The sequence below is a fragment of the Protomyctophum parallelum genome (assembly GCF_964188405.1).
Source record: "Protomyctophum parallelum genome assembly, chromosome: 9".
Lineage (NCBI taxonomy): Eukaryota > Metazoa > Chordata > Actinopteri > Myctophiformes > Myctophidae > Protomyctophum > Protomyctophum parallelum.
Window position 1 is genome coordinate 11,745,964 of NC_139706.1, and position 20,522 is coordinate 11,766,485.

The window sequence follows — 20,522 nt, forward strand, 5'->3', positions numbered from 1 at the left end:
TGGCTCTATGCGCGCACAAGATAAGAGGACTACAGTAACTAAATAACGGCTTCTGTCTCCAGCAAAAGCATCTTGAGCACAGCAAAAGATGAGTAGCTATGCATAGTAATTTTCCATCATAGCCTTCAAATAAAATATGGCTCTAGTCTGTGCAACACATAGCTCGGATGCACCTTTAGGTCAGCTCCCGTCAAAAGATTACAAATGTGGTACGACTGGAGACCTATTCCAGCGGGACGTGTCACAATTTGCTCGCATTTTTAAAGCCTTGTGTTGTGGGTTGAAAGTGCAATTACCTCCAGCAGGAACTGATTAGACCAGATCGAAAATAGTCACACACGTGTATAATGAGCCAATCAATAATATTATGGATCTGGTGCTTTGAAGACAACACGCTCAACTTTTCAGCATTGAACAAGGTCCAACACTGACGTATTGTTAAATAGATTTCCATGCAGGGCAATGTGGCTTAATTGTATTTCCTACTGTTAATTAACTTGTAATGTTGGCTTTTTTTTTTGTTTAGATATCTCTGAAATTGCTTTTTAGAAATGTCAAATGAATGTTAATTACTTACGGTTGCAAGAAAGAGCTGTTCAGTGCTTCCCAGGTTTCTACTTTTATGTGCAGATATATTGAATTCTGTGTTATTTTTTATTTTTTACAGGTGTTGAGCTTCAGCTGAGGATGGCAGGAGATTCTCAAATCCTAATGGACCACGACATGGAGATAGGCGTCACACCTGGACAGGTATAAACTACACAGTTCACAGTTGTTTTGGACAGATGGAGACGAGAAAGACATATATTAGACGGTTTGGAAGCAGTCTTCCTTTTGGGAAGCACTATAGCAGATGAAGATGCTTCGACAGAACAAACACTGGCGTCATACCTGAGACCTTTTGCTAATTCCTCTTCTCTAATGACGAGGGAGAGCTTTCAAGAAAACAGAGAGATAATGAAGTAGATAAAGTGCATATTACGTTAAATCAATTTGTTTACAAGGAGGAAATGAAAGCATGTAGAGAGAGAGCGAGTGTGAATGAGTGAGTGTGTGCGCGCGTGCGTGCGTAGGTGCGTGCGTAGGTGCGCGCGTGCGTGCGATCATGCTGTGAGAAAGAAAACAAAAACGACACTGAATCAAAGAGATCTAGCCTTTGTAGATTAATTGCAGAGCAGAACTTCAAGAGAGGCAATATTACTGAAGATATACCGGTAGACAGGAGGAAGGACTGGAGGGTTGCGCAGCCACAACCACTCTCACGACTCCCAATTATACTGTAATATAAGCGATTATTTGTCTCGATTCCCAAGACGATTTGTTAGGAAACGCATATTTGAGTGGAAACAACGCTCTATGATGACCAGTGCCACTCACTGGGACAACTAATGAATGTGCTAATGAAAGCATGCTCCTCAGGAACCACAGTGACTGCAGTAAGGGCTCATTAGCGGCGATTTGGAAAACACTGACTGATCTTGTCATTTGTATATTCAAATACAAGATGTTTGAAAAGTGGAACTACTTCAAAATGTCTCTGCTTTCCACGAGTACCGTTGACAGCAGCTGGAGGCCACTGGCGTTTAGTCAACACAATATTGTCATCGGGTCAGTAATTGCCGTGCAGGTCAATAAGTATCGTCTTCCCAGTCCTCATTATCAAACCTCTCACTACCGCACTGTCTATACATTGATCCATTCACATCAATATCCGCACATTTGATACATGCAGCACCCTGCCGATGTACTTGTACACAGGGTAACTGTGGGAAAGGTACACAGTAGGCATCTCAAAGTAACTCATCCACCTCAAGTCAATACTTGCGGTGACGTATTTTATTATCTGGTTTCGATACACACCGATATTACACCACCTTGGTTCTGTCCTTTCCCCACTGAACTGAGAGCCAATGTGTGTGTGGGTGTCTTTGTTTAAGTGCCTGGGAGTTAGTTACTCAATACAAAGCCAACGGGATACGGCTCTCTCTGTCTAAATGCAGCCAGCATGACTCAGGAGAGAGATGGATCACAGGTGTATGATTAGCATCCAGGGCCGCAGAGGGCACAGAACATGTCCTCTTGTCTCGGTGCAAACACCACATTTCAATTAAGAGCAGTGACTGGGATGATGGAGTGTCATCGTCCTGCGAGAGTCCTTGGCATGCCTGAAGGGTATATACCTACTGTACACTGCACTGTCCAATAATGCGTGTCTGTCAGGAGGAATTCTGTGCATTCTCTTCTGTAGCAGTAATAATGTCGCTTCATGCGTCAGTCTATGCCCCTAAAATGTCCCCAACCCTCGTTTAACATTAGAGTGAGTGCCCGCGTGCTGTGCCATGAGGGCAGCATATGTGAGTGTTGGCAATGGCATATGTCTGTTGTTTTTTTTTTGGGGGGGGGGGTGTCTCTTCCGAGTTCCTGTTCTGATCCAGGCCTGCCAGCCTCCCGCAGGGGACGAGGGGGAGGGGAACACATGGGGGGACAGTGAGTGAGAGAGGAGGCAGGGCACAGCTGTGGAGATTGATCGCTGGGCTGGAGTCCGGCCAAGCACAGATGAAGACCTGTGTGTCCTTGTGTTCTTCCTGTGTCTCTTGCTCTCTCCCTCCCTCCCTCCACCTCTCTCTCTCTCTCTCTCTCTCTCTCTCTCACTCTCTGCCTCTCTCTTTGCTTCAATCTCTTTCTTTCTCCTTGGCTGTCGCCCCCCGTCCTCGAGATGGAGCAAAGTGCTGCTCGCTCCTGCCGCCTTCCTCTCCTCCCTCTCATGTCATTGTGGTGTAGTGCAGAGCACTGACTTTATCAGAGCCCCTGGTTTTATTAGCTCCTAGCAGTGCGGTCCACTCTCTCTCACTTCCACTACAGCAGAGGGAGAAAGATCTGATGCACCTCGCTCTGTATTTATGGCCACTATAATGGTATAAAAAACAGCTGTGCCCTGCAGACCATTTTGTTTCAGGCACGGAGGAATTTTTTAATCACTGATTGGTATCAGACGATGGGTTTTGTAATGGTCCTCCATAGGAATAAATCAAGTTCATGGACCCATGTACAATTCATTTCAGGCAAAGCAAAAGTGAACAGCTTCTCCGTGGCAGAAGTGATAACACATTATTTTCAAGGTTGTAGTTCACCGTTTGAAAATGTATTGCAGGTCTGGTGCACATACAGTATAACTATTCAAACCTACCGCACTGGAATCATTCCAGTCTCCATTTTAACCGTGGTTTACCTAGAACGCCTGTCCCTTCATGTTTATACATGTGTGTACACGTGGGAGCTGCCCAGTACAACCACACTTTTCCGCTGCTGCACTGATCAATTGGAGGTTAAGAGCCTTTCTCACAGAGGCACTTTGAGCTTAGCTGCTCAAGGAGAGGAGCGGGCATTACTCATTCACTTTGACTGCTTGGTTCTTTTACAGACTCAAAGCATATAGGGTAAGACAGGAGCATGTGTTCATGGTAATTTCAAGGAATGGAATGATGATGATGAAGCCCTGACTGCTGTAAAATGCGCCGCTCACAATGAGTAGTACAAGGATTTGTATTCCTCTACCATTTATCTTTCTTTCTTGTGCACGTGTTCTCTATTACCATGTATTATGCTTGGCTTTCTCTCTCCAAGCCTCCGTCTCATTTCCCCTCTCCTCATCTATCTGTATAGCTCTCTTCCTCTCATTTTGTCTCTCCTCATCTATCTCTATGTCTCTCTGCCTCTTATTTAATCTGCACCTCATCCGTCTCTCTCTCTCTCTCTCTCTCTCTGCAGGTGAAAAAGCTTCCCAAGCACTTACGGGAGGCTCAGATCTCGACGGAGCGCACCCACCTGATTTCCGACCCGGTCAAGAAGCCGCGGCAGCGTTACGTGCAGAAGGACGGCAAGTGCAACGTCCACCACGGCAACGTCCAGGAGCGATACCGCTACTTCAGCGACCTCTTCACCACGCTGGTGGACCTGCGCTGGCGCTTCAGCCTGTTCATCTTCACGCTGGTCTACGTGGTCAACTGGCTGTTCTTCGGCCTGCTCTGGTGGCTGATCGCGCTCATTCGCGGCGACCTGTGGCACGGCGACGAGAAGGACTGGACGCCCTGCGTGGAGAACCTCAACAGCTTCGTGTCGGCCTTCCTGTTCTCCATCGAGACGGAGACCACCATTGGCTACGGCTACCGCGTCATCACCGAGAAGTGCCCCGAGGGCATCATCCTGCTGCTGATCCAGGCCATACTGGGCTCCATCGTCAACGCCATGATGGTGGGCTGCATGTTCGTCAAGATCTCGCAGCCCAAGAACCGCGCCGAGACGCTCATGTTCTCGCACAAGGCCGTCATCTCCGTGCGGGACAACAAGATGTGCCTGATGTTCCGCGTTGGGGACCTCAGGAACTCGCACATTGTGGAGGCGTCGATCCGCGCCAAGCTGATCCGCTCGCAGCAAACCAAGGAGGGGGAGTTCATTCCCCTCAACCAGACGGACCTCAACATCGGCTTCGACACAGGCGACGACCGCCTGTTCCTGGTGTCGCCGCTCATCATCTCCCACGAGATCAACGAGAAGAGCCCGTTCTGGGAGATGTCGCAGGCCCAGGTGGAGAAGGAGGAGTTTGAGATTGTCGTCATCCTCGAGGGCATGGTGGAGGCCACAGGTACGAAAAGGGATGGCGGGTGTTGGTAGTGTTGAAATACAGTACCCACGGGAGGGTAGATTGATGACCAGATGAAGGGAGCGAGTAGATTGATGGATTAATGAACGGTTTCTCCTGGGTTGAGGAAGAAAGGCAGGGTGACAATAAAGATGGATGGACAGATGGACCATCCGTCCATCTGTCTGAAAGAAGCTTCTTGGAGGGGGGCTTAGACAAGGTGAGAAATATCAATAGATGGATGGTTGGGTCACCGGATGAATCAATGGAGAGAGGAAAAGAGAAATAGGCATGTAAGGATGTTAAGGGAATGAAGAATTAGGGAGAAATAGAAAGGGAATGGGAAGTTATAGATTAATCCAGGTCTTTATGGATCTCATGGGGGTTAGAGTACTCCACTAACTCCACTGTCTGTAGTCTGCACAATTCATAGTGCAGTCAGACAACTCACGAATAGATTGAGACCAGTAATAGCTTGAGAACATTTAATTTATAAAATGTAAGGCTCTGCTTAGCAGACAACCCTTTTCATATCAAGGCCTGTTATGTTATTGTATTTGGCATTTGAGCCACGGACCACCATGGTGAGATTTAGCCTCGCACATCCCAAAACTAAAGAATGTGTTGTTATTGTTGGATACGATTTTTCGATGCTGTATTGATGATAACAGGAAAATGTTGATCAGAATAACAATTATTCTACATTCTCTAATTGTGTAGACTTCTTGTAAATTATTAAGTAGGCCTAATGAACATGTTCTTGAGAGTGTAAAATTAATCCAAATAGACCCTTGTGGGCAGAGATGGGAAAAGTACTCACATTCTGTACTTAATTACTTAAAAGTACAGGCTCTGAAATGTACTTATAGAGTAAGAGTAAAAAGTATTTTTACCGGATGTTTCTGTGCAAAGCCAACTGTAACTTCAACTAAAATAATTTGAAGGCTATTAAATGTAATAGATCCCCACCCAACCCTCATCTTATAACTGGCCGCCAGGATTGGTTTCAAAACTGTGATATGAAGTACCAGCATTATGAGTATGACTGATGTAAATATACAGTATATACATATACTGTGGTGGAAAGCCTGGTGACGTGAGGAACATAGACCTACCCCATCCTATTCAGATATATACTGTATACAGTATGCACAGTTAACACAGGAGACAAATGTATTCCTAATAATATGTCATTTTCACAGTTGTTTACTTTTAGCAAAATAGCTGGCACAACTGCAAATCTCACACCCACAGTATGTGTGCGTGCGCACGCGCACACACACACACACACACACACACACACACACACACGTAACATGATTTTTAAGACATAAAAGTGTGTAAACATTATATTACTCACAATGGCTTGCTGGCGAGCCATGACATCTTACACAAATAGATGAATTAGCCAAATTACAATTTGTGCATTCTTTGCATATGATTTCTCAATTCATTATCAGTGAATTAGGATTCATTAGGATATTGGTTGCACAAAAACGACCACTTCAGAGTTCAGAACTCCAGACTAATCTGTGGTTCCGGGGTTTGGCTGATCTGTTAAGGCAGTAAATTAAATCAAAATAGGCTATCACAGTCACACTGTTTGTGTGCGCAGGTGGTGGGCGCTGCATCTGTGTGTCTTAAAGTTGGGACTTGGGACGCTGTCTGTCTGCCAGGGACAGCTTTGAGAAAATTGATCATTTGTGGAACGTCTCGTATTATAGCTCATAATTTTACTTTAATACCCGGCGAGGCGGCGACCAGAACCTGACATTTCTGCTGCAGCACATCGCATAGGCATCCCCCTGATAGGCATGGCCATACTGTAGCTGCAGGCAGCGTCAACATCACAGTATACTTGTACTTGGTTACTTCCCATCTCTGCTTATGGGTCCATTTGGTTTAATTTTACGCTCTCAAGAGTTATACATCTAATAAGAGTCCATTTGGTTACCAACTCTTCATAATTTAGCTGGGGACCACCTGGAACCCCATCAATGACCACTGGTTGAAAACCACTGATCTATAACAACCCCCCCCCCCCCAAGGGACACTGAACCCTTAGGGAAAGAGCCTAATGGTGGTGCTGGGGTGGTGTTGGGAGCACTTAGGGAAAGAGCCTAGTGGTGGTGCTGGGGTGGTGTTGGGAGCACTTAGGGAAAGAGCCTAGTGGTGGTGCTGGGGTGGCAGTGGTGGTGGGAGCAAAGAAAGCACATATAAGTTTACAACATGACAACAGGAGGAAGTGCAATGAATCAGGTGAGCTTAAGTAGACTGCCAATTGATCAACTGCTTGACACGTCACACATAGCCATAGACATAGACGCATAGTGCTGCACATGCATATTTACGAACCTCTCGAGTGTATACTGCCTACGCAAGCTACACATCATTTGGGGCCTGGGGGGGAACAATAGTAAAACCTTAAAGCTTAAATCTTTTCCCATTTCCACTTTCAACCACATGAAACATATACTGTATCGCTTCTGCACATTTCATAATAGGCAGACATTCTGTGAAAGATTTGGCAAGAAAGAAGTAGATCTACTAGCTCGCTGTGAGCTTGTAGATAAGCTATTTTCAGCCAAGCGATTTTGTGTAGAGGGAAAAAGTAGGGGGCCATTGATATACCCCCATGGGACCCCAGCCAACAACGTACAGGGTTTAAGTGGTTAACTATAATATAGCGACTTATAAAAAGCAACCATAATCTTTTATTTCTAGATCATAGGCAACTACGGTATATTGGGGAGAAAGAGAAACTGCAAAAGCAGACAGCCCGCAACACTCCAAATTAGATGACAGGTCTTATAGGTGCAAGGCTCAAAGAATAGCCATCACACAAGAAATGTCCTTTTCACATGGTTTATTTATACCTCTGACGAACAATGGATGTGTTTCGGACGAAAAGCGTCCGTTGTCCCTCAGAGGTAAATGGGACATTTCTTGTGTGCTGGCTATTCCTTCACTCCTAACTATATTGAGTATGGCAAATATTCCATGTGATCCTGTCATGTAATTATGACACGTCAGATGGTTTGACTGAAAGGGCAGGTCTGAGTTGCAACTTGTTTCTATGTGCTGCAGCCCACGTTTCCTCTGTTGCTACATCAGGGCTGTCTCTTTGAAAGTGTTTATTCCCAAATGAACAAACTTTATCTACCCACACTACTGGTGTGTTTAGTACAAGCAGTGATGAAGACTGCTTCAAGGCAGTTTCAATGTCAGGCAAGTGCCATCCTTCCCTGGAAGATTATGTTTTTCCGTTTTTCAGAATGTCATTTTTTTTAAAACCCTTCCAAGACTGTAATTAAACCTTGGAAGTAAAATATGCAGTGGCTTTTTTATTCTCTTCCAGAGTGTGTACGACACCTACGGCATCCACGGGATTCTTAAATTGATCGCATTCATGAGATCCCCAGATAGTGTTCCATTAGCCTTGAAAAGCTTACTCCTGTGGAATATTGATCCTCGTATTTATCACTTTAATGTAGGGGATAAATACACGTTTACTGTACGATGCAGCCTGGCTAATTACATATTTGCTGTCCTGACATGTTTTTCATGAGGAGCATTGGCTCCAGGTCAGGTAAATATATACAGTACGCAATATGTGTCATTTACTGGCCCTCTTTTTAACCCATTCTGACCTGAGATCAGATTCATACGAGTTTCCACTGGACACACATTGGTCTGATTGACCCATTCTGACCTGAGATCAGATTCTAAAAAATGTCAGTCGTTCTTCGATTTTTCAAAAAATAGCAGACCTACAAGCTCGTATCGCGCCACTCGGTGGCGCGATATGAGCTTGTAGATCTGCTATTTTTCAATAGCTAAAGCACAACATGATGCTGACACCAAAATGGGTTCAGTTCAGAATGGGTTAAATACAATGCATTATACATGTACCTCGTTTACTTCATGTAGACCACCACCATTCTATTACCATATATTCATTAACATGATTACTGGCTTTTAGCGCCCATTCAACTTCAATTGCCCTATTTTTATATACAAAAAGCATAAACTAAACCACTCACTCTCCCCCTACCTAATGCAATGTGGCACAGCCTTTCATGCGTCTGAACCTTTCTGCTCTATTTCTCTTAGTGTTTTATTCATTTATTTATATATATTTAGGCTCCCTCCCCATGCAGCACCATGTAGTCATCGTAGCTGCTTTGCTCACACTGCTGGACACTTGACTCAGGCATTAAATCGCATCGCCTTCCGCCTCGCCAGCGGGGCCCATGCGGTGTGCGCGGCCGGGGCTTGTGTGGGCTGCTCTGTGGTGTGTACGGGGCTCGTGGGGAGGTTGCTGGGGGGGGGCTTGTGTGGGCTGCTCTGTGGTGTGTTCGGGGCTCGTGGGGAGGTTGCTGGGGGGGGGGGGGGGGGGGCTTGTGGGGGTGCCTGGGGATTAAACGAGGCTGCTGGCACGTCACAATCGCTGACCGCTGAGTGGTGAACAAATGGGTTCTTCTTCTGTCTCTTCCACACTTCCTGTTGGCCTGTTGTCATTATCTTTAAAGAGACGTATGGATCCAATCACAGAGGGTTTGTCTCCAAGGAATTAAAAGGAGATTGGGGGAGGGGGGGGGGGGGGGAGTAGGATGGGGGGTTCCAGGCTATGAGAAGCCCTCAGGCCTGGGGAATTGTAAGCTTTCACCTACTTCACACGAGATGATTTTAATCATTGAGAAAGCAAGTCAATAACTTTGAGAGGAAATATGGCCCCCACTCTTTTGCTAATGACATTGATTTTATAGGACTTTGTGTAAATTACAAGCAAGTACCACATTTGACACGCCGGGTTGAAATATACAGTACGTCAAGGCAGTGTGCTATCGACCCGCGGAGAAGAGGGCCCAGGGGAGCGGGGGTTTGGCCCGCCTGAAGCCTCACCTAGTAAAGTCTGCAGTAAAATGGTGGCATATTTGAGTGGCATTAGTCAAAGCTAAGGACCGCTCGCCCTGATCACAGGTCACAGACAACATCCAAAAAAGCAATTGTGTGAGTGTGTTCTATTTCTGTTTCCGTAAAAAAAAATCAGGTAGCTTATTGTTTAGACTCAGTCCAATTGATCTTATGCACACCACGGCCATGTTGCCAGCAAGGTTGTAACTAGGTGCAATTTCCCATTGAAAATAAAAGTCCTATCTGATTTTATTACACAACGTCAAACTCACCAGCCGTACGAAAAGCTTGAATCTATCTGCAAAGTGTTTGTTTTATAAAAATCCACCGTAGACATGTTATGAGCTACTTCCTAAGTATGATTCCTTCCAGATGATTATTTTTCTTTTAAGTGTCAGAGTTTGGAAGTGCTCGTTATCGATAAAGCAACCTAATGGGCCTACATCCATTTTTTTCTTGTCTTGTACTGACAAGCAGGCAGTGCAGTTCTCAGCATAATCCAGTGAGTCAGTTTAGGAACATTCACCGGTGACGCTGGTTTCTCACACACCCGTAGCAGATTGGGGGAATGTTGGGTGGATTGATGATTTATCACGCCAAGGAACGTTCCCTTTTTCCTTCACACTAAGAGAGGAAATGAATAACATTGTAGGCAGTTTAAGTGCTGCACACACAGTACAGGGATTCCCAATTCCCTTCGCCCACACATAGGCATAGACTCCGGCTGTAGCCTCCCCCCCCCCCCCCCCCCCCCCCCCCCCCCCCCTATTGTGAAATGGCTTTTAAAACAAAAGAAAGAAAGGATGTTCTGGCGTAGTATGAAGATTCTATCAACGCACTATCAAGTTCTCTATTAACCATTTAGGCCTGACGTGGAAATAAAAAAAGTATTCTGAAATAATATATAATTCAAAGATTTGTGCCACATTTTCACGATTTTTCTAAAATAGCAGACCTACAAGCTCATAGCGCGCCACTCGGTGGCGCGCTATGAGCTTGTAGATCTGCTATTTTTCAATAGCTAAAGTATAACATAATGCTTAGTTAAAACACCAAACCCATCCAGAATTAAGAAGATTTAAAAAAAAAAACTTTTTCAGATTCTGTTGAATATAGAACACCAAAATGTCAATGTCAACAGATCATGACTAAAATCCCATCAAAAAGAATTAGAGGTTAATAGAGGTTAATATAAAACACTGTTGTTCATCACAAATACCGTAATGTGGATCATTAAACCCATTCTGAACGGGAACCCATTTTGGTGTTAGCATCATGTTATGCTTTAGCTATTGAAAAATAGCAGATCTACAAGCTCATAGCGCGCCACCGAGTGGCGCGCAATGAGCTTGTAGGTCTGCTATTTTTTTTTAAATCGAAGAACGACTGACATTTTTAGAATCTGATCTCAGGTCAGAATGGGTCAATCAGACCAGTGTGTGTCCCAGTGGAAACCTCGTATGAATCTGATCTCAGGTCAGAATGGGTTAATACGTCTGTTATATGTTGCATACTGAGTATAGAGTATAGATTCTGTTATGGTTGATGAATATAGAACACCAAAATGTCAATGTCAACAGATCATGACTAAAATCCCATCAAAAAGAATTAGAGGTTAATAGAGGTTAATATAAAACACTGTTGTTCATCACAAATACCGTAATGTGGATCATTAATACGTCTGTTATATGTTGCATACTGAGTATATCAACCTTCTACAGCCCAAGGGATAGTAATTTGTGCATGTGTGTGTTTTTCTTTCCTTATCCTTTTTAATTCAATGTTTCAGCTAGTTTAGTGAAGTGCTTCTTGACAGAAATGTGGCCATTATGTACAATAATTTCCTGTGTGTATTCAGACTGCGAGTGCGGTGCAGCATTGAACCTCACTGTTTTATGGTGTCAGCTGAATTCATTGCCAGCACAGCTGTCAATAAATAGCCATGGGAACCCTAGCCTTGATGTGCTGGCTGGCTTGCAGGTCATCTTTTTTATTTTATTTAAAAAAAAAAAATCCCAATGGAATTTACCTTATAGCCATGTCGACTTTCAGGGTTAAGAGGGCCACACATTCTGTTATACGTGGGTGTGTGGTTGGTTATGTTATTCAGCTGCTCTGGATGGCTAATTAATGCAAAGAGGTGATGAGCTCTCCCACACGTTGCCTCTTCAACCTTGATGGCTCTGAAAAAGTGACTAGAAACGGGGGGAGAAGAGGGGAGGGAAGGGGTGGGTGAAGGGGGAGAGGTTGCCTCTCGTGTGGTAATCTTGGGTCATTGTTGTCATCGCTGTTCTGAATTGCAAACGTCTAGCTAGCACTTAGAAATGTCCTGGCTACTGCGAAAACATATAATATATGTTTCCTCTTGGTTCAGATTGAGGAAATCATTATATTATAATGATTTCCTCAGTCTGAACCAAGAGGACTTTAAAATTGTTCAGGCAAATTAAGGACCCCGCAGGTGAGAGAGAGAGGAAGCAGTGACCCTCACTGTACATTGTGCTACATACTATAAATTATGTTGCACATTAATATACAATGCAACTTGATGAAGCTTTCAAAGCTCATTCAAAGCTGGACGATCGAATGCACTATAAAAGCGCAATTGCCATTAATCAACGGCAATGGCGTTAAGCGTTAGTATCAAAATTAGGCTTCAATTGGCATTAATCAACAGCAATGGCGCTGAAAGTATTAAGTGCCTATGGGGTTGCCTTGCCTGCCAGTGTGGCTGCAGCTTTGATGGCTTCATATAGATTAGTTTGACAGTTGTGTTGTGTGTCAATTAAATGTGTTTGTTTACACATTGTCTTTGCTAATAATGTTGGATAGTGGATACATGTTAACGTGTATTTTAAGATAAACTCTTGTTTTGGGAAGAAAAAAATGAATTAACAAACTAAGCCAAACTAAGCCTGAGGACAGCCTAGGTGTCCCGGACCCCCTATTGAAGACCCATGCTACAGTGTATAATACCAACGTAACTACAGTGCAGTCTGTTTACAGTGCATCGCAGGCTGTTGTTGTTGCCAACATAGAGTATGAAGATAGCAGGTGTGAGGTAGTATTCTCTTGGTCTGGTTTCAATGGCTTATATTTCTAAGAAGTGTTTATAGATAAAATAGAGATTGTTTAATGACATTTCCCTGGCCTGTACCCATCTCTCATTTTGCCATGCACAAAAGCAGGATTAATGGTATAGCCTATACCAAGTAAGAATTTAGCAGACATATACAGCACATGATAACAATGTCTGTATGAGATTTTGTGGCCCACATATTATAGATACTCAGATACTCATTTGAGAAAAGCCAGTTTTCTGTCAATAATTCCCAGTCGGATGAAGGAAAACACTTGAAACTTCCTGGGCACGTAGAGTACGTTGCTGTATGTATACTGACGCGATGACGTGATGATGGCGTTGACCAATCAAGAGATAACGTGCATGTTACAACCATGACGCGTTACTTACAACCATGGCGGCTCTCCCCTCTACTATAAGTGAAGTCTCCTCTGTGTGCCTTCAGTTTGTGGTCATAATTATTAATCTTCATGTATCTTCAAGAAAATGCATTTTATACATTGACATGATGTTCTTTTTTTATTGTCCTGCACCACAAGATGCCCAACCCACACAGGCTTACAAGACACTCACAACATTTACATACAAGATACAAATGCAATACATAAACATATTGATTGTAGACTAGAGGCTGTGAGTTATTGCCTACATGCCTTCTCTGGGTGCGAACCTATCTCTACCCTAACCTAAACATAACGGCAAGCACGGGAGCAGCCAACAGACCGCATGTCGGTCTGTTGGCGGGTCTATTCTTAGTACGCATCCCTTCTCTATGAATATTCCTGAAACTAAAATGTCCTTAGTGAACAGCCAACTTAACATTCAGATATCCAAAACAAATCTGGATTCTAATCCTGGATCCTGGATCATTGTACAGTGGACAGTGAAAAACTCAATTTAACTCATCCTCCACAACTTCCAGGTCACGAAGAACACACATTCATGGAATCATGAAATTCACATTTCGCATTTAATTATGTTCAACTACACCAGATTTCCAGCTGAATATGTGGAAGCTTCTTGGAAAAGAACACTCCCAGAATGATGATGTGACAGACCAAGGACATTTGATCCTCTTGCTGCTTTTGATTTCTGTTCCCCTTTATTAAAATGATACAAAGTTTAGGCCTACATATATCCCAGTAGAATAGAATGTGCAATTTCTCATCCAGACTAATGGCTTTCGGAAAGCTAGATGTAATATAACAGCACTAGTCTCCAGGGACTAACTCCATTTATCCCAGCAGATGCATGCAAAGCACATTTGATTCAACCACTGAAGAGAAGAAAAATACCAGCAATTGATGGTCTTCTTTCTTTCTTTCTTTCTTTCTTTCTTTCTTTCTTCTAAAGATCCATTGATTTAGTATACAGGTGCGGTGTTGATTACTGTGAGCATCATCCTAGTCAGTAGAGTAATTATTTCTAATCAATATTATGGCCTCAAGGGTAATGGCTGTATAGGTATTTACCAATGAATGCACAGGATGTAATCTAGCCATCCCTTGCGCTTTTTAGGAGGAGTGCCATTGGAGAGGAGAGTGAAGTGTGAGAGTGGGATAAAGAGAGAGAGAGGGTCAGAGTGTGTGTGTGTGTGTGTGTGTGTGTGTGTGTGTGTGTGTGTGTGTGTGTGTGTGTGTGTGTGTGTGTGTGTGTGTGTGTGTGTGTGTGTGTGTGTGTGTGTGTGTGTGTGTGTGTGTGTGTTTAATTAGGGTTATTAACTCAAGGGACCTTGCATCACAGATGTTGTGTATGTATAGACCCCCGGCACCTCCAGATGGCTCAACAGACATTTCCACCATCCTGGATTCACCCCCGTCTACAAGACAGACATTATTCACATTCAACTACACTATCCTGATAGAGCACTTTTGGCCCACCCATCTGCCCACAAGCCATAGTAGATGGGTGGCCCACATGTGCATTCAGAGCATGTAATTATCAATCAATTGATTGTGTCCCGGCTTTAATCAGTGGAACCAACATGGTATACTTAATACTAGTTCCTAGGACCTATACAATATACATTAGTATCACAATGAAAACTAAAATTTTAAGGTTTTCAAGAAAAAGATAATAATGCCGTTTTTGTATTCATTTATCAGGAGTAAAAAGGAGGAAAGGCCTTTATTTAACTCCCAACATGTTTCGACCTCGGAAGGTCTTCATCTGGGCGAAATTTTGAAGACATTCCGTTGATCACTTTTTTATTCCTGTTCAAATTATCCTTTTTCAACGGTGTGCTAGACTCTAGAGCACCGGTATGCGGACGGCTGCCCGTTGGTTATTTCAAAATTCTGCTGTGCTGTCGTCCTCCTCCCACTCTGCTCCCCTCTCGTTGCTGTGTTACTTACTGCATAGCTGCTGTGTGAACCATAGGCATTTTAAAAAGATAGATGCCTCATTGGCCGCTGCAGTTCGTTGGAGCCATGTGTGTCGACAGGAGGGCAGAAGCCATGCTGCCACTCCAGTGATTACTGGCCAATCACAGCGCATATTTTCCGGGACATGTCAGACTCAAAATCCACTCACGCGGAAGCTTGGCAAGCTTCTGCTTAGCAGAAGCTTCCGCTATGCTTCCGCTATGTTTCACAGTTCACAAGGAATCTCGGGAAAGCTTTGCCCCCTCTCGAGAACACACGCCACCAGAGCCAGATGAGGCGTCCAGCTTTATATGTCTATGGTGTGAACCTGGTGTCTGAGAATACGCCCAGCAGCCCATTGGCTCATTTACTCATGACGTGACCAATGAGAGTTTAATAGCGCTTTCAGTGTTGCTAAGATACGAGCCGCCCCCACACCCACACACATCTATTCACCGCAACAAACTTTTGAAAGCACGGCGACAGTACTGGCTCAGAAGTCAGAACACGAGTTGGCATACTTTTTTTTAATTGCCCTATCCATTCAGCTCAAATAACATTATGATTATGTAATGAATATAATAATATACTAATATCAGCTAGTCGTTGACTGCCAGTCAACTTCTGTGTTTTAGTAGATACCGCACGTCAGTAATGATCCCCTTCCAGAACCACAACAACCTCAACAACAGTGTCAACAGTGTTCCGTCACGCATTCTAACGAGTGTTGCTACTAGTGCTGAGATGTTTTGACGGGGACTGTTTTACTGTCCCTTGGAATATTTGGCTAATGAGTCATCTATTCTCAGTAGAGACTTTGATTTCCTTATTCAGTTACAGATCAAGTCGTCAATGGTATGAATACAAAACAAGAAATGAAATGTAATTTACAGGTGGCTACCCATCCATATCATGGAGTCCATGGACACGTTGAAATACTGAAATATCTAAAAACACATATTACCCACATACAAACCCCAGGAAAGTGTCTTATCTCCCAAACATCATTAAAAAAAGATCATGGAGTTGCAATGAGTTGCATTGGTGTGGTTGACCTTAAAACAGTTTTAAGGAGTCCCAACCGGTGTGGTTTGGGCTTTAGATGCCAGCCCTAGCTTTTCCATTAGCTTAGCCAATCATGACTGTTTCTGTCTCAACTATTGCGACTACTGCTCTGGGTGATTGTTGACAGACTGTCTTTTAAAGTAACCTAAAGAAATTCCATGGTGGTAGTAGTGAGAAATCATGCTTGGACTGACAATTTGTGAGAGAGAGACCCTATTGTGGAGACAAGTTGAACATATATTTCCACTTGCTCATTGCTGATTCTGACTGAAGAATTTCTCTGTTTGTTGTTATTGAGACAAGAGTTAAACCATGATTGTAAATTATTTAACGATGTTCTCTCTCTCTCTGTCCTCCCCCCAACAACCCTTTCCATTTGTCTCATTGTGGTGGATATGTGTGCACCGGTATTGTGTTTGCTTGCCTGTGGTTGTGTTCTGTATGCATGTGGGTATGTCCATTTATACGCCTGTGGGTATGTTTCTGTATGTTTCGTATTATGCCTGTGGGTATGTGTGGACTGTGGGCTATGTATGGATGCTATGCATGCCTGTTTCCGTTCTATGTGCACGTGTGTGTGTGTGTGTGTGTGTGTGTGTGTGTGTGTGTGTGCGTGTGCGCGTGTGTGCCTATATGCGTGCGTGCGGTGCATCCATGTCCGTCCGTCAAACAGGGATGACGTGCCAGGCGCGGAGCTCCTACCTGGACAAGGAGGTGCTGTGGGGCTGGCGCTTCACGCCGGTCCTCTCCCTGGAGAAGGGCTTCTACGAGGTGGACTACAACAGCTTCCACGACATCTACGAGACCAACACGCCCTCCTGCAGTGCCAAGGAGCTGGCCGTCAAGCTGCGAGAGGGCCCGCTGCTGCCCCAGCTGTCCCTGCTCTCCCCCGAGGTGGTCAAAAAGCCCCCCCCCCATGCCCTGGACGCCCCCCTCCACACCACCACGGGGGACCCTCTGACCACCGGGAGGGAGAACGACGACGGGGAGCCGCCGTGCTGCGACAGAGGGGAGACCAACGGCTCGGCCGCCGCGCTGGAGCAGCAGCTGCCCCTGACGGACAGACTGACTGATTGACAATTAAGAGGTCGCAAGCTCCGGATTTCCGCCCCAAATCGCAGGAGGGACTGACGCAGTGGACATAACAGAGGCCTGTCATGAGACGCTCGGTTGCGTGGTTAGATTGGGGGGACAAACGCCACCACCGCGATGGCAATGTAGCGCACGGAAGAAAGAGAACGAGAAATTGGGGTTTCTTTTTGTTTCGCTATAACAAAAGAATTGCCCTGAATTGTTTTGCCATATCAAAGTGACAGGAATTGTGTACTGGTACAGTACACAGCAGAATTCTGAATGTTAACTTGAACTGAGAATCCACATTATACAATGGATGGATAGTTCCTTGATTATGATTGGCTGAGTTGCGTTGAAGTTGCTTTATAAACACATAAGTGTGACCGCATGTATCAGTATTACTGCACCAAACGAATTGTTTGAAAACGTCAGATTATGTTGTTTATATTGATTGCTTACAAGAAAGGTTTTTGACCCTGCAGTTGCTCAATATAGTTTACAGCCACTAGTTTAAACGCAGTGCTGTTATAGGGGACAGCGTCCGTCTAGTTTGTACAGTCGGGGACAACTTTCGTCATATTAATCTTTCTTGAAATGTCTTGAAATTGTTATTAAAAGCCGTTTTGATTGGGATATACATATGATTTCCATGTTGCCATATGATATGGTAACTGTTATCAAAACAACAAGAAACACAAGGCCATGTTTTACAGTTATTTTAGTGGGTTTTAGCACTCCGTTCAATTGCCCATAGTTGTTACAAAATCACTGTAAACCACGGCCTTTTGGGTCTTGTTGCTTCATTTAACAAACAGGATTTTGCTGTGTATGTTCTTTGATTTGGGATTGAGACAGAAAACGCTACAATCTCTCCCATTTTTTTTAATGGTGGGTGGTGTGATTCTGCATTGTGGCATGCACTGGTAACCACAGCTAACCACTCTCCATGACAGGCCTCAACATGATGCCTAAATTAGTCAGTCGATGGCCAGCTTGTCCCCTCCAACGCCCCATCCAACCCCCACACCCTCTACTCCAACCCATGCAATACACCTCTTCTAGAGTGTCAATCTATAGTATAGATTGGTTTTGTAGACACAAGTACACACAGAAACGCAGGCATTACGGTATATCTATTAAGTACACTTAAAGGTGGATCAGATTGTCTTTTTTTAATATATAATCACAACGACCACATATTGCTGTAATGGCTCTATTACAGTATTATGGCTGTTGTCGGGCAGAAACCTCACATGTCCAAAGTTTTTACTCAAAAGTATAGCAAAAACAGCAGATCTACGTGAACGTTTCAAGATTGTAGATCGGCTGTGTTTGCTATAAAATAAATAAAACAACATACAAAGGTAAAATATGGAGATACGTGCCGGTTTCTGCCCGACGGCAAAAAACGGTATACATGGGCGAGTACCACAGGCGTATTATGGATACTCCACCATCGTCTTCTTATAGCGTGTTGACTCAGCTTCATTTGAGTCGTAAATGTTATATTCTCATCTCTCGGCTAAAGTGTTCTGCAGCAGCAGCAGCAGCAGCAGCTACCTGGATCTCTAATCTTATTAATCACAGGTTTAAAGATATGTGAGATTGGAATTGCCGCTTCCATGTCAGTGGATTATTACACTGGATTACGCTATTACACTGTGGTGGAAATCTCTCCAGCTGGAGGTAAGATGTGCAGGCTCGCTTTGCAGTAGTTCATGAAGATAGGATAGGGATATTGTTCTTCTACATCACATTATTTTTACTGGGTAATAGCACAATGCAGTTTTATTTTCTCTGTCAAAATCAACCGTGTGCTTTATACTGTCATGTTGTATGCATCTAGCAGTCACCAACAAACCACACGCCTTGATGAAGAGGAACCAGGCAGTAGCCGCAGTACCTCATTACAATTATGTAACATTAGCCACTAGCCAAAGGTGTATAAAGGGCAGGCTGCAACATAATGCACTAAGTGAGTCATTTTAATGAACTACTTTGGCAGGTAATGAAACTGTGTTTTTCTTTTCATTCTACTGTATTCTCAAGCTCCATTGCTAAGAAATGAAACTGACTGCTTCAACACTATTTGTCACTGTGGCACAGCTGAGTAGAAGGATATACTATTATACTTCCATGCAATTAATGCACATTCATGAAAGCACAATTTCTGTAATACGTGACTGCGCAATGGCCCCCACCGCCCACCGGTTGATGCATGCTGGTCCCGGACAAAAGATGCTATTCAAAAGTAGTTTCAAATATTTATATTAAATATTTACTCTCAACTACTATTTGAGATGTGCTTCGTTTTTTATTCACCAGGCACATGGATATGTCAAACGCTCCTATAGGCTAAATCAGACACACTATATTTATGTTTTTGTTTCAAATATTTGAGGCATTCAACTGTGATTCATTTGTTCCTTTGTTTTTGGCCCTGATATGTGCATGGAAGAAGAAACCAATGATAATGATTATGTCATGAGTCTACCCTCGATCCACTGTGAAGTTTGTCGAATTCTTTTGGATTATTTCTGACGGCTACACCTTCATGTTTCTCTTGTTCCTGCTTTCAAACACACTGGGGATCAATCAAAAACACGTCCCTTATCTCTGGCAGTGGTGTTTTTAATTTCATGTGCTGTAGTGTTACAGCACTACAGTATCGGGGCCCCCCAATCTCATGGGGGGCCCCAATCTCACGGGGGGTCCCAGAAAACCTAACGTATTTTATACTCTTCTTTTGAGGGACGCAGCGTGCATGTATACCCTTGCGGACTGCGAACCCCAACCCTCCTCATGTCCCTTAGCCTATATAGCTTGTTTAATACAATACAGGGTATTTTCTAGGCATGCAAATTGTAAGTGGACGGTTTCTATGGATGTATCACCACACAATATGTTAATAGCCATATCATTCGCTGAAATAAAATCAATTCTTGAGACTAAGTTCAACCCATGCCCCCGCCCCCCAATTTAATGTTACATTTCTACAAACGTTGTCCAATTAATGTATTTATTACACTGTGACATTGTAGTATCATGTTTATGCTAAATGGCATAAATGTACCATTGTCTTTTAGAGAGAGAATGAGATCATCTCCCATTGCTGGAATGTCATGTTTTCTGTGTTCTCAAGGGAATAAACATACTATGGCCAAAAAAGAACAACAACAGTATGCTCTGGTTAGATCATACAAATGTGTGTGTGTGTGTGTGTGTGTGTGTGTGTGTGTGTGTGTGTGTGTGTGTGTGTGTGTGTGTGTGTGTGTGTGTGTGTGTGTGTGTGTGTTCTGTCTGTCTGTCTGTCTGTCTGTCTGTCTGCACACGTGTGTGTGCACTTGCGCATGCGTAGGCCTGTCACACTTATTACATAATC

At 43.8% G+C, this 20,522-nt stretch overlaps 1 protein-coding gene across 1 annotated transcript; it reads left to right on the top strand.

The window, feature by feature from the left end:
* Nucleotides 1–671: 671 nt before the first annotated feature.
* On the top strand, nucleotides 672–17,143 carry kcnj5 (potassium inwardly rectifying channel subfamily J member 5; the record flags this gene model as incomplete). The annotated part of the gene is made up of 3 exons (XM_083772882.1): nucleotides 672–750; nucleotides 3,769–4,642; nucleotides 16,740–17,143. Exons 1-3 carry the CDS (start codon nucleotides 688–690, stop codon nucleotides 17,141–17,143), a joined length of 1,341 nt encoding a protein of 446 aa, XP_083629008.1. The 5' UTR covers nucleotides 672–687.
* Nucleotides 17,144–20,522: the final 3,379 nt, after the last annotated feature.